Source organism: Felis catus, chromosome B2, assembly GCF_018350175.1.
Source record: "Felis catus isolate Fca126 chromosome B2, F.catus_Fca126_mat1.0, whole genome shotgun sequence".
Lineage (NCBI taxonomy): Eukaryota > Metazoa > Chordata > Mammalia > Carnivora > Felidae > Felis > Felis catus.
The window spans coordinates 31,233,207-31,246,968 of record NC_058372.1 but is presented as its reverse complement, the minus strand read 5'-3'; the positions used below and the strand labels follow the sequence as shown (position 1 = coordinate 31,246,968).

The window sequence follows — 13,762 nt, the reverse complement described above, 5'->3', positions numbered from 1 at the left end:
TTTGATCGCCTACCCATGTAAAAGTATTTGTACATACACTGCATACACACACACACACACACACACACACAAACACACACACACACACACACACACACACACACACACACACGTTGTAAACATACTACTGTACTAATACATGCTTCAAAACAGAAAATCTAGAATTTTAGTTATAATATAAAATTACATAAAAATAGAACTAATATTTTTTCTCACACCCCAGTGAATTACTTTACTTTGTATCAATGATTCCCTCTAACCTTCTGCCTACATAGAGTAAGGGATTCAACTAAGGAGGAAATGTGTCACATTTTCCACTCTCTAAACCAAGGGTACATAGCATCTGAGGTTCTTAGTATCTGACCAATAGGACCAATATAAATAATGAGTAGGGGAAGGAATGTGGAGACAATAAGATAAGGAACATTAAGGAAGAAAGCAGAAAAGGGGGCAGAGGGGAGATGCCTATTTGGTGAAAACAGTTAAGAGGTGACCAGAAGCTGTCTCTGATCATGACACAGTTAAATAAGAAAGAGTACAGTTGAATTTTTGTTGCAGAAATAACTTTGGCTGTCATCCTGACTCTACTGGGACTTGTTATTCTGGCTATTTTATTAACAAGATGGACACGACGCAAACAAAATGGTGAGTAACAAGTCAAAATGGAGATTCCCTGTGAAAGTCACAGTGGAAGAAATGCCAAAGTTCAGTCTCAGTTTCTACTTAGTTGATAGCTAGAGACTTTGCCAATATTCTGGGAGTCCATGTCAATACATGAACCACAGAATCTTTGACCTACTAGTGATTCCCCCTGCACTTTTAAACTCCCAAAGCTCACATTACCAATAAGGCCAACCCCCCCCCCAAAAAGCAGACTGATTTTAACAACAGTAACAACAAGAATACTCTAAAATTATCTGAGACCCAAGGGAAATTATCTGAGGAATAAAAATGGAAAAAAGAAGACACTGTGCTAGTATTATATAAAAAGAATTCAAGAATTTTAGTGACTTCATACAGAAGAGATGATAAGAGACAAGTATATAGTATTTGTCAATGAACCCGAGATGGGACTCATGTAGGCAATAACGTATTTCCATGCCGCAACATCTCTCTTTCCAGGATTTTCCTTAGTATCCTCCCACCTCCCTTCTAATCAGCTGCATCCCCTCCTTATTTCTCATCCTAGCACCTATGTGGAGAATTAGTGTGGAGGGATAGGTAGAACAGGGCTGGCTGGAGGTGCTTAAAAGAGGTAGGAACCAGCAATGCATCATATCTAGGGGGCCACCTTGGGTGCAAGAACCACAGTTTAGAGTGAGGAGAGTTGAGTTAGGAGGAAAAACACCTCTTGCAAGTAGATAATTGTAATATTTTTGCTTGATTCTTCCACAGAAATTGATGTCTCAAGATACAGTTCAGAACAAAGTAAGTACTTAGATCCATGAGACAAGGAAAAGTTAGAAAGCATAATGGCATTTCTAGAAGTCAGGGACCAAATGTGTCTTGCTTATCATTGTATTCCCAGCACCTTGCATAATGCATCATTCCATGAACTGAACTTCTAATTTACTGGGAGAAACCCACCACCAGAGATTTCCATGCAACACTGAGTGTCAAACTGAAACTGGGCAGAATGAACTAATAGAGGGTAGGTCTGCCTGATTCTGAGGCTCTCTTCAGATGCCTCCTATGGTCCAAGAGCAGCAACAGAAATACCAAGCCATGAAAACAGCAGACTCCTCAGGCAATGGAACAGAAGGTCTCAATCTGGTAGTGAAGAGGGCCTCAGCAAGGTGGGTAGGTAGGCGAATGGAATGTAGCTAGGAATAGCAAGAGTGAATACAACTAAGATAATTATGATTCAAAAGAGAACCAAGTTCAAGATGTGAAGAGGTGAGGCAGATTTTCTACGGCAATGTCTAGTAAGATACCAAAGTTGCTGAAAGACAGCCCAAGATTAGTAAGAGAAGAAAAACAGGAGTTAAGTGCTGGAGTACCAAGAAGGAAAAGTATTCCGAGGCCCTTCTGATTACTATGTAGCCCGGTGAAACTGATGACCGGCACGGTCACTTACCACCTGCTCCTGCTATGCACAGTCCTAGTTCCTGCAAAAAAAAATTAATTCCTATTATTATTCACTATCAGGAGTTCATGTCTACATTAGCTCTCAGAGTCTTAAAGCTCCACTCATTTTCAAGAAGCAAAACCATGGAGCACTCTCTCCTTTTTTCTCCAGGTGCTGGTCTTCTGGACTATGAAGATGGTAGAGGTAAATAGATTAGGAACTACTACAGAATTAATGGAAGAATGTGTTCCTTAGAGCATAAAATGAACTCATCTCCCTTTGAGTATGATTTGTTAAGTCAGCACATCTTTTCCTGTCATACTATCTAACTGCCAATCCATCTGTGTGTGCGCATGTATGTGTATATATGTATATAAATAAGATTTCAGCACTTTTCTCAGAAAAGACAAATAGGTCTCCTTCCTAAGACCATTAAAAAAATCCCTTCCAACTCCTGTTTATCCCAAAATCATGGAAAGGCTGAGAAACCTCTCTGAAACAATTTCCTGGATGGGTAAGATAGGGATAAAGTACATAAAATTCATGAGTTGTCATAAAGTCTGAATACTCTGCATAAAAAGATGCTTTGTAAAGCTATAAAGTACAATAGGTGAGCACAACTTATATTATCTTCATTTTAGAAGATGAAATTGATACTCAAAAGGTTATGAGACTTACCCAAATTCACCTAGCAAAAGAAGGAGTTGGATAGAAAATCCAGGTTTGTGGCCCTGAGTCCAGCACTCATATTCTCAATTACACTATCCCCACTTGGTTAAGACAAAAAAGGCTCATTTTATACTGAATTTCAGTATTTATTATTAATATTACTAATATTAAATTAATCAATATTAATCAAATCAGGACATGTGGTCTAATGTAACTGAAAAACAACATAAAGCTTATTTGAAATAAAACATCCAGAAACCTAATGGTTCTAAGTAGATTCCAAGGCACTCTACTTTTTTGTAGCGACACACACATGCACGCATGCATACACATGCGTGCACACACACACACACGCACACACACACACGCTACAAGTATACGGATTCGCATTTCCAAAAGGAGAGAGGAAGTAGCTTGATCACGCTGCTTGCTGTCATGCCCCACACTTGGCCTCTTGGTCCATGCCTCCTCCTCTTACTTCTATGATTCATCTGTCATGAACAACAGAGTGAGGAGCAAAGCATATGGCATCCTTCCTTTCTTTTCTGAAATGGAATCCAAAGAAAATGGGAATATCTGGGAAGGGAGAAAAATCTTCCTGGCTGGATTTAGACATACGATGAAACATTTCTTGATGCGCTGGTAGTAAATTTAATCTGTTTCTTTTCTCCAAAAGATTTTCCCTCTCAGAGATCTAAAAGAGGAAGAGGTAAACAGATTTTTACCTAATAAGAAAACGATGCAGACGTAGTTGTCAAGGTAGAATCTCATTATGTTTTCATGTTGTCTTTCAGGATTCCGACATTTATATTCAACAGAAAGTGGTAAATAAATTATATGCTGAATTGCTAAGAAATTAATACAGAAATCCATTTATGAGAAATTAAGAATCTTATGTTTTTCCTTCAACCCTCTAGACACTTCATATGATGATCGAGGTAAGTATATTTATAGATTATGGTAAAATTAAAAAGGAAAATCAATGCTTTTTAAACTGTTATAACAGGAGGTGCTTTAAAACCTAGGTAAAATAACAGGAAACCAAAGTAACAAATAGAGGATTCTGAGAAGTATTCATAAATGTTTCCCTTCACACTGTGCATTATTTTTACCCCTAGTACTATCCAATTCTTCTTTTGTCCACCTACTAATAGGCTAAAAGTAATCTGAGTACTCAAGAAAAATTCAAATGCTAGCCACTCAGTGTGCCGTCCTTCACATAAATGTTAAGAAATGGAGGAATAAACCCCTGAAAATTCGTCACATTACAGTTTGACCTGTGTACTGAAATTCCAAGAGCACAAAGAAGGGCTGCTTTTGTCTACGGTTGTCATTTACATCTCCTGTTTCTTGGGAAACCCCCTCAGAATAGTTTATCATCATGACACCACACTAAATCAGTGCAAGAAGCTAATGTAAGGGTACACAGATAAGTAAAATGCAATATACAGTATAGGAGAGGAAGAGAATTAAGATGCACTCGGTACTTCCTATGTGCTAGCCACTCTTGTGGATGTTTTTCGTTTTATTTTAATATCTACAAGTGACCCTGTGAACCACACAAGGGTGAACTACCCCAAAAGCCCCTGTGTCCGTTCAGGGCCTCTTCAGGTTAGCCTACAGGTTGCTTTGGTACAAATTGAAGAGTGCTCCTTTCTCTAGGCAGATGCAGCCCCACTCAAGAATACTGCTGGGATATCAGTCCCCAAATCCCTCTGTGCTCTGAACAACCTATACAACCATAATACAGTGGTCCTGAATATATAGGAGAGGTATCTCACTCTTAACATGTCCAAAACCCAAGGCTTGATCCTGCTACTTACAGATATGGACACCTGCATTCTCCCAGGTGCTCAGGCCATCTACCTCTTTATCTTCTTTATTTCACTCTCCTCATCCAATCCACCAGGAAATCACATCCCCACTACTTTCAAATTATATTCCAAATTAGACCACTTTTCACCATGATGGCAATCTTAGCCCAAGCATCAACATCTCTTCCTTGAACTGCTTTAACTGACCCCTAACTGGTTTCTCTCTACTCTTGCCCTCTTATAGTCTATTTTCCTCATAATAAAGATAATCCTTAATAAACAGTTCTTAAATCAATTAACTTGCTATGTATTGTTATCCCAAATTTACAGAAGAGAAATATATGCATGAAAAATCTTAGTGACCTGCCTAAAGCTATAGTGACTTGCAAGCCACTCAACCTGATAGAAATTCGAATTGTCTGACTCTAGATTTCATGTAGTTTATTTTTACACAACTTAATAATATCTTATTAATTTCTTGCTATGGATCTTTAGTGTAGAGTCTGTAATCTTAGCTTCTTTCTATTCCAGGCAAACCTTGTATTCTTAGGGAAAACCTGGATCAGTAAGCATTTTATTGTCCATTTTATTTGTGATCCGAAAAAGCCACAATTTAAAATTCATAAAGCCAATGGCAACCTATTTCTTCAATTTCCCAATCACCTCTAAGGTGGCCCTATAAATCCCAGTCATCTTGTTTCTAGGTTTCCAAGCTCTACCGCTCTTCCCTCTATCATCTCTGGACACAGAAATATAAATGTGGTGGTCAACTAGAGACTACAAAAATCTTCTGACAGGAAAATATTGGACAAGGTCACTGTATCAGTTTAAGTGCATGGAATTTAGTAAATTTTAAATTTTGGTATTTAAATATATCACATGTTATATCTATTTTTCAGTTTTTTAAACAATTTTTTACAGTTTATATATTTATTTTGAGAGAGAGAGAGAGAGCGTGTGAGCAGGGGCGGGGCAGAGAGAGAATCCAAAGCAGGCTGTGCACTGTCAGTACAGAACCCAAAGCGGGGCTTGAACTCACAAATTGCAACATCATGACCTGAGCTGAAACTAAGAGTCGGATGCTCAACTGACTGAGCCACCGAGGTGCCCCACATCTTATATGTTAAAGTTGCCATGATAATTCAAAAGTTTTGAAAGGCACTGAATTTATTTTTAATGTTACTAATTTTTACAGCAAGTGTAAGTGCAGCACATCAAAGTGTTCAGCACCTTAGTATTTTCTGTTTTTAAAATACCAGCAGAGGCCCCTGAGTGGCTCAGGTGGTTAAGCATCTGACTCTTGATTTTGGCTCAGGCCATGATCTCACGGTTTGTGAGTTTGAGGGCCCACCCCCTAGTTGGGCCCTTCGTTACAAGCACAGGGCCTGCTTGGGATTCTCTCTGCCCCTCCCCCACTTCCACAGGTATTCTCTGTCTCTGTAAAAATAAATAGATCAATCAATCAATCAATCAGTAAAATACAAAACCAGGAGAAACAAGAAACATTAATGCAAACCAGAAGATTTTGTGTTTCTTGGACTTAATCACACTCAAGTATGTAAGGAAAGCACTCATTTTATTTTTTTAATTTTTTTTCCAATATATGAAATTTATTGTCAAATTGGTTTCCATACAACACCCAGTGCTCATCCCCAAAGGTGCCCTCCTCAATACCCGTCACCCACCTTCCCCTCCCTCCCACCCCCCATCAACCCTCAGTTTGTTCTCAGTTTTTAAGAGTCTCATGCTTTGGCTCTCTCCCACTCTAACCTCTTTTTTTTTTTTCCTTCCCCTCCCCCATGGGTTTCTGTTAAGTTTCTCAGGATCCACATAAGAGTGAAAACATATGGTATCTGTCTTTCTCTCTATGGCTTATTTCACTTAGCATCACACTCTCCAGTTCCATCCACATTGCTACAAAGGGCCATATTTCGTTCTTTCTCATTGCCCTGTAGTACTCCATTGTGTATATAAACCCACAATTTCTTTATCCATTCATCAGTTGATGGACATTTAGGCTCTTTCCATAATTTGGCTATTGTTGAGAGTGCTGCTATAAACATTGGGGTACAAGTGCCCCTATGCATCAGCACTCCTGTATATCCTTTGGGTAAATTCCTAGCAGTGCTATTGCTGGGTCATAGGGTAGGTCTATTTTTAATTTTCTGAGGAACCTCCACACTGTTTTCCAGAGTGGCTGCACCAATTTGCATTCCCACCAACAATGCAAGAGGGTTCCCGTTTCTCCACATCCTCTCCAGCATCTATAGTCTCCTGATTTGTTCATTTTGGCCACTCTGACTGGCGTGAGGTGATATCTGAGTGTGGTTTGGAAAGCACTCATTTTAAGAAAGGAGATGAGAAAAAAAAAATACATGCTGTCTTTACATTTCTGGGTAGATCTTTACTTATACATTAGGAAAATATCAAATTAGACCATCATGCAACATAATTTAAGTCACTCCCAGGTTGTTGGTATTATTTATTTTTACACTTTTCATTAAAACAATAGCAACAATAGCATGACAACTTTTTGTGTAATTTGCTTTGTCTGTCTCCAGGTCTTTTAGAAAATGTTTCCATGACATCATTAAGAAATAAGTTTTAAGCTACAGGATGCACATCCAATCACAATAGATGTGTGTGTGTGTGTGTGTGTGTGTGTGTGTGTGTGTGTGTGTGTATTCATTAAAATTTCCCATCTCTTCATTAAACTTGGAATTCTCAGTCAGCTGAGTCAATAGTTTGCCATTTTTCTCTTACTTGGCCTCAACTTACTTTATAACTAATATATTCATCTGCTTCAGTGTTTCTTTCCATGTAGAGTTTGTTATTTCTTCTCACTACATATTTACCTTCATTAACCTTTGCCTGCTTTGTCTTGTCATTTGACTCATAAATTAAGCCATGAAAAGATTTTGCCTCTAGTTTCTTGACTATTTGACTCTTTGACGGTGTTGATTGGATAATCCTCTCTTGATGATATCAAAACTACAGAAATAGAATATCCAAACTGATTTTTCTTGGTTTTACTTGTGTTTTCAGAGGAATCCAAAGGAGATTACAGTTAAGTATTGTCTTGTTTTTCAACAAAATTCAACAACAATTTGCTTCCCATCAGTAACACTTCTCTAGATTGTAAACACTTTGAGGAAAGAGAGAAACCATCAGTTCATACGAATATTAAGCAACAGATAAAGTCTCCGAACACTGGTTTAGAATAGTCTGACAATAATAAACTGTCAGTTTCCAAACTTGGTCTATTGGTTTCCATACTGACTGAGAGGAAAGGGAAAAAAAATAGAGGAAATGATGAGTGAGAAAAAAGGAAAGAAATAGAAATAAAATAGAAGAAAAGGGATGGAAAGGAGGGAGGGAGAGAGAAGGACAGAGAAAAATGTAAGCCACAGAGTTTCATAGAAATAACATCTGTTTACTAAAGTAGAAAAACCCTTATTAGAAATTGAAAGGGTAAAGTTGGGAGTGGCCTCCACTTCTCACCACCAAGTCAGTGGGTCTCCCTGGGCCTGGGCTTCAACTCCTAAGAGGGCATGATGACTGACACTGATATGGAAAGGTCAGGAATCGAAATTCTGATGATTCACCTCACGCTTCTGTATGTTTTAGCACCATCATTCAATTCCCTAGGTAAGTTCCTTGTGGCTTTTCCACTGTCATCTGGTTTGCACACCTTGTAGTTTTTGTATTTGTCTTTTTGTCTCTTGAAGAAATTTTTAAATTAAAGTGCAAAAATAATTGACACTTGTAAATCCACACCCCAGGTTTCACAACTGATATTTTGTCATATTTCTCAAGTGACAGATAATCTAGAAATCCCTTTTGTCCCCATCCCTATACCCATTCCACTCTCCCCACTTCCCAAACTCTATAACGTACCATAAATCTTAAATTTATTTTCATCTGTTTGTATAATCTCTACGTATCACTGAACAATATATAGTATTGTCTTGAATGTATTTCTTTAAAATTTTTACTAAAATGACATCATTTTGAAAGTATCATTACAGCTTGCTTTTTTCCTCCAAAATATTGTAATACTGAAAATATATAGAAATCCAAGGTATGCATTTTAAGTGCTAAATAAATATTCCAACTTACAAATACGTCTTTTCTATTCTTTCTCCTACTGAGGCATTCTCAATGTTTGTAATTTCTGCTATCATAAATATTGCTTGCCAAATGTCCTTAAGTAACTTGGAAAACAGTTTATCCAGAGTAGATACGCTGTAATGGGATTAATGAATTGTCACGTATATAACATTTATGTAACTTAAGCACATTTTTACTATACTATCTGTTGTTTAATTGAATTCCATGGTAGTTACATAGCAGGCACACCAAAATGTGTAAAAGTTTCCCACTTCCCTGAATTAATAACCCCAATTCCATCATACTTTCACAATATTGCCACTTTGATAGGTATAAAATTTTTAATTTGCATTTTCCTGCTCATTCCTGAAACTCAGAATTTTCTTGTATGTATATTACCCACTTAGGCTTCACCTTACACAAACTATTCATTCACCGATTTATCCATTAGGTTATTGATTGCAGAAATTCTTTATAATTTTGAAAACGAATCTTTTATATTTTGTTAAATATTTAGAAATGCTTCCTCAAATTCTATTACTTTTAAAATTTTGTGGTGTCTCTTGACATTTAGAAGGTTCCATTCTCCCTCCTCCCCAACAACACACACAATTTGTTGTAATAATATTTGTCAATCTTTTGTTTTCTTTTATATTTTGTGCCTTTTTTGGTCTTTCTTTCCTAGATATCACAAAGATGTTATACTATACTTTCTCTTAATAGTTACAAAGTTTCTCTTTCTACATATAGAACCTTAATCCAAATGGAGTTTTCTGCATTTGGGATTTTTTTGTTTGTTTATACATATAAAGGTCTAATTTTTCTAAAGAAAAATTTTCTTCTGGAAACCAACTATTCCAACTGAATTTATTAACTCACACATTCTTTCTCCACTGATTTGTAACACCTCTTTTATCTCATGCTTAGTTTTTCCCTGATTTTCTCTTCTGTTTCAGTGAACTTTTGTCTTTTGCTTAATAGATCCTAAATTTCTTCCATCACTAAAGCTTCAAGACATGTATTATGAGGAACAGCACATTCTCTTTGTTGTTCTTTTCAGAAATGTTTTGGCTATTCTTGGACCTTCAATCTTAAACAAATTTTAGAATCCATTTCTCAGGGCGCCTGGGTGGCTCAGTCGGTTAAGCACTGACTTCGGCTCAGGTCATGATCTTGTGGCTTGTGAGTTCACACTCACAAGCCCTGAGTTCGGCTCTGTGCTGACTCCTCAGAGTCTGGAGCCTGCTTCGGATCCTGTGTCTCCCTCTCTTTCTGCCCCTCCCCCACACTTGTTCTCTGTCTCAATCTCTCTCTCTCTCTCTCTCTCAAAAATAAAATAAACATTAAAAAATTCTATTAAAAAAAAGAATCCATTTCTGAAGTTCATAGGAGTCACACTAGGACTTCATTGGAATTTCACTGAGTCTATACATTTATAAAATCAGTTCTTCCCATGCATTAATACGATGATGTATCTATTATTCAAATCTTCTTATATGACCTTCAATAATGTTCTGTAATTTTCTCTAAAGGGTCTGGAGCATCTATTGTTATATTAATTCCTATGCACATATTTGTTTTTGTTGTCAATGACATTTTTTTCTACTGGATTTTACAAATAATTATTGCCATTATATAAATAATTGTATGTTGTACTTTTGGAAGAGATTTTGGATCTAGCCAGCCTGCTGAGCTCTAGGAGTTTTAATAATTTAGAGTCTCTTGGATTTTGTATGTAAAATCCTATCTCCAAAACTAACAATTTTGAGTTTTCTTTCCAGTTCTTAAAACTGTTTCCTTATTTTATTGTTTTGCCCAAAATATCCAACACAATGTTAATACCAGCAATGATCATAGGCATCCCTCTTGGTATCTGACTTTAGCAGGAATGCCTCTGGTTTCACCATTAAATGTGATGCTTGCTTCCATTTGGCAGCTCCCTTTTATTGGGTTAAGACAATTCCTTTCAATTTCTAGTTTGCTAACAAAAATCTTATTAATAAGTTTGAATGTATTTTAATTAATTTTTTTTGTATTTAATGTCATAAAATTATTTCATTATTCTAAGAATTGTTCACTCTATCTATGGACATGTCCTATTTTTGTTCTTAGCATCACTGGGCTTGTGCCTTCTTTCTTTGATCATTCATGCCAAAGATAGTTGTTCCTACCTATTAATCTATTAAAAGCTCAATGGTGGGGGCCCTGGGGTGGCTCAGTCAGTCAAGCATGCAACTCTTGGTTTCAGCTCAGGTCACAATCTCACGGTTCATGGGTTTGAGCTGCACGTTGGACTCCACACTGACAGCACGGAGCCTGCTTGAGATTTTTTCTCCCTCTCTGCTCCTCTACCTCTTCAAAATAAATAAATAAATAAAAACTTAAAAAAGCAAAAATAAATTTTGGTTTTGTTAAACATCTACTAATTATTTTTCCATATTTTATTAGTTTCTGTTTTTATTTTTAGTATTTCCTTCTTTCTACTTTTTCTTCCTTTTCCTAGTTTAATATGTGAAACTCTGCATAAATTTTAAGACTTTCTTATTTTCTTATAAGCATTTAAATCCATTCTGATGCTACTAAAAGCTTTGATATATAGTCTTTGACTTTCAGTTTAAACATTTCATAATTTCCATAATTTTAACAAATAAGTTACATAAAAAGTGTTTTAGTTTAATCCATTTTAGCTTTATTATTGATTTAAAATTGTATTGTATTATGATACAAAAGTGGGATGTGTATAATTTAGATTCTCTGAAGTGTGTTGAGACTTTTGAGTATCTGTAAGTAAACTTTCAAAGAATATTTTTTATTGGTTTGGGCTCAGGATTTTACCCACAGATGTACTATCAGCCCAAACTTATTAATATTCAAATGTTCTCTATTGTTATTCTTTTTCATGATATACTAGTTTCAAAAAGATATGTTTAAGACATCTACAATTGTCTCCTTTTGATGTCATTTTTCTTTTTAATACTTCCCATTTTTCCTTTACATATTTTGATTTTTGTTAGATGTATACAAGTTCATAATTGTTCTTTTTTATTAAATTTTGCTTTGTTCAATGATACCATGTCCATCCATAGACTCAGGAACACTTCTGGCTAAGTTCCACATTATCTGATACCAGTATTGCTCCAACATCTTTGTTGTAATATGTATCTGCCTGTTATTTATTTTTCTATCCTTTTATTTTCAACTTCACAGTTTGTTTTTGTCTCACTTGTATCTTTTTTAAATAGCATATTGCATGACTATGCATATTAACCATTATAAAATTTTTTCTCAAATAAATTTAGTCCATTTTACATTTATTGTAAATTGCTGATATATTTCATCTAAGTTATGCCAGTTTTATTGCATTTTCTATTTACCAGGTTTTGTTCTTTTATTTTTTAAATCTTCTTTCCTACTTTCTATTAGATTGCTAGATTTTGTTCCTTTTGCTTTATCTGTTTGGTAGCTTTTGTTTTCTTCATCCTTACATTTGTAACATGCATACTTCTTGATTTTTGCAAAAAAAAAACAAACAAAAAAAACTAATCAGTATCTTTTTCTTCCTCCAAGAGTAGACAATAGCCTCTTCAGACTATCTTCCCTGTCAACGTCTTCCATATAGTATGATTTAAAAAAAAATTTTTAATGTTTATTTTTGAAAGAGAGACAGAGTGTGAAAGGGAAGGGGCAGAGAGAGAAGGAGACACAGAATCTGAAGCAGGCTCCAGGCTCTGCTGTCAGCAGAGAACCCAATGCGGGACTTGAACCCACGGGCTGTGAGATCATGACCTGAGCCAAAGTCGGATGCTTAACCAACTGAGCCACACAGGTGCCCCTATAGTATGATTTTTAAAAACAAAATTTTATACAAAATTGACTCTTTTATAAATAGCTTTTTAAAAATGTCAGCATTTTCTCTGTTTATAATTGTTTGTCATAGCCTGTGCCTTCTTCTCCTTAATTCTTGCCCAAGTATAATCCTTTAGTCATTCTTAAGGTCCTATATGTGTGTGAAAATTTCTTTAAGCCCTTTATGAATTAAAATACCTTTACTTCACCCTCAATCGTGAGAGTTTAAGTATATAATTAACATTTCTTTTCTCTCAAGATTTTGAAGATTTGTTCCATTTCCTTCTGGCATTTCTTATTGTTGATAACAATCTGCTACTAGTTTGATGGTTCCTAAGTAAATATGGCTTTAAGATTTTCTCTTTATCCTTGTATTCTTCATTTTAATTATGATGTATCTGGGTTTGAGATTAACTTCGTTTATCTTGCTCACGACTCAAGATTTTCCATTCTGTGGACGCATATCTTTCTTTAATTATAGAAAATCCTTGACTTTAACTGCTATGAATATATTCCATTTTTATAACTACCTCTATACTTATCTAACAAACTATAGTCTCTCCTTTTTTTATTTTCTATTTAAATTTTAGTTAGTTAACATACAGTGCAATATTGGTTTCAGGAGCAGAATTCAGTAATTCATCACTTAATACAATACCCGGTGCTTCTCACAAGTGCCCTGCAGTCTCTCCTAAGATTACTATCAAATATATGTAAAGATTCTCCTCTCATCTTTCTGGCCTGTTAACTTCTCTTTTGTCTATCTCGTCTTTATTAATTAAGTTAGTCTGTGACCTTGTAACAGATGAATCTTAAAATCTCAGTGGTTCTATTCATAAAATTCTTTTATTATGTAAAATCAGGGATGCCTGATTGGTAGGTAGTTGGCTCTCCTCTCAGCAATGACTTAAGCAAGCAAGTTCATCTTTTTTTTTAACTTTATTTATTTTGAGAGAGAGAGAGAGAGAGGAAGAGAACCCATGTAGGGCAGACAGAGAGGGAGAGAGAGAAAATCCCAAACAGGCTCCTCACTGTCAGCACAGAGCCGGACGCAGGGCTCAAACTCAAGAACGATGAGATCATGACCTGAGCTGAAATCAAGAGTCAGACACTTAAGCGACCAAGCCACTCAGGTGCCCCCAAGAAAGTTCATCTTATCCTATGTATTTCCACCATTTTCAACTAACGGCTTCTAGGTTTATCACATCTGTCTTAAGTGAGCACAGGAGAAGAAGAGTAGACAGCATGAGTGGGA

The 13,762-nt window shown here is 36.0% G+C and overlaps 1 protein-coding gene and 1 long non-coding RNA gene across 39 annotated transcripts in view; one reads left to right on the top strand and one right to left on the bottom strand.

The window, feature by feature from the left end:
* Positions 1-13,762, top strand: part of TSBP1 (testis expressed basic protein 1) — a 220,018-nt gene that overhangs the window by 1,394 nt on the left and 204,862 nt on the right. For 28 of the 37 annotated variants that reach the window (XM_045057325.1, XM_045057352.1, XM_045057344.1 and 25 more), the window contains exons 2-8: positions 559-645; positions 1,396-1,428; positions 2,240-2,272; positions 3,414-3,446; positions 3,532-3,561; positions 3,655-3,675; positions 7,597-7,617. In XM_045057325.1, the coding sequence (XP_044913260.1) occupies positions 559-645; positions 1,396-1,428; positions 2,240-2,272; positions 3,414-3,446; positions 3,532-3,561; positions 3,655-3,675; positions 7,597-7,617 (258 nt within the window). The remainder of the gene's footprint in view (positions 1-558; positions 646-1,395; positions 1,429-2,239; positions 2,273-3,413; positions 3,447-3,531; positions 3,562-3,654; positions 3,676-7,596; positions 7,618-13,762) is intronic. The other 9 variants (XM_045057349.1, XM_045057346.1, XM_045057339.1 and 6 more) reach the window with 3 other exon arrangements.
* LOC109499620 overlaps positions 1-13,762 on the bottom strand; it is a 148,566-nt gene that overhangs the window by 31,419 nt on the left and 103,385 nt on the right. The window lies entirely within an intron of this gene.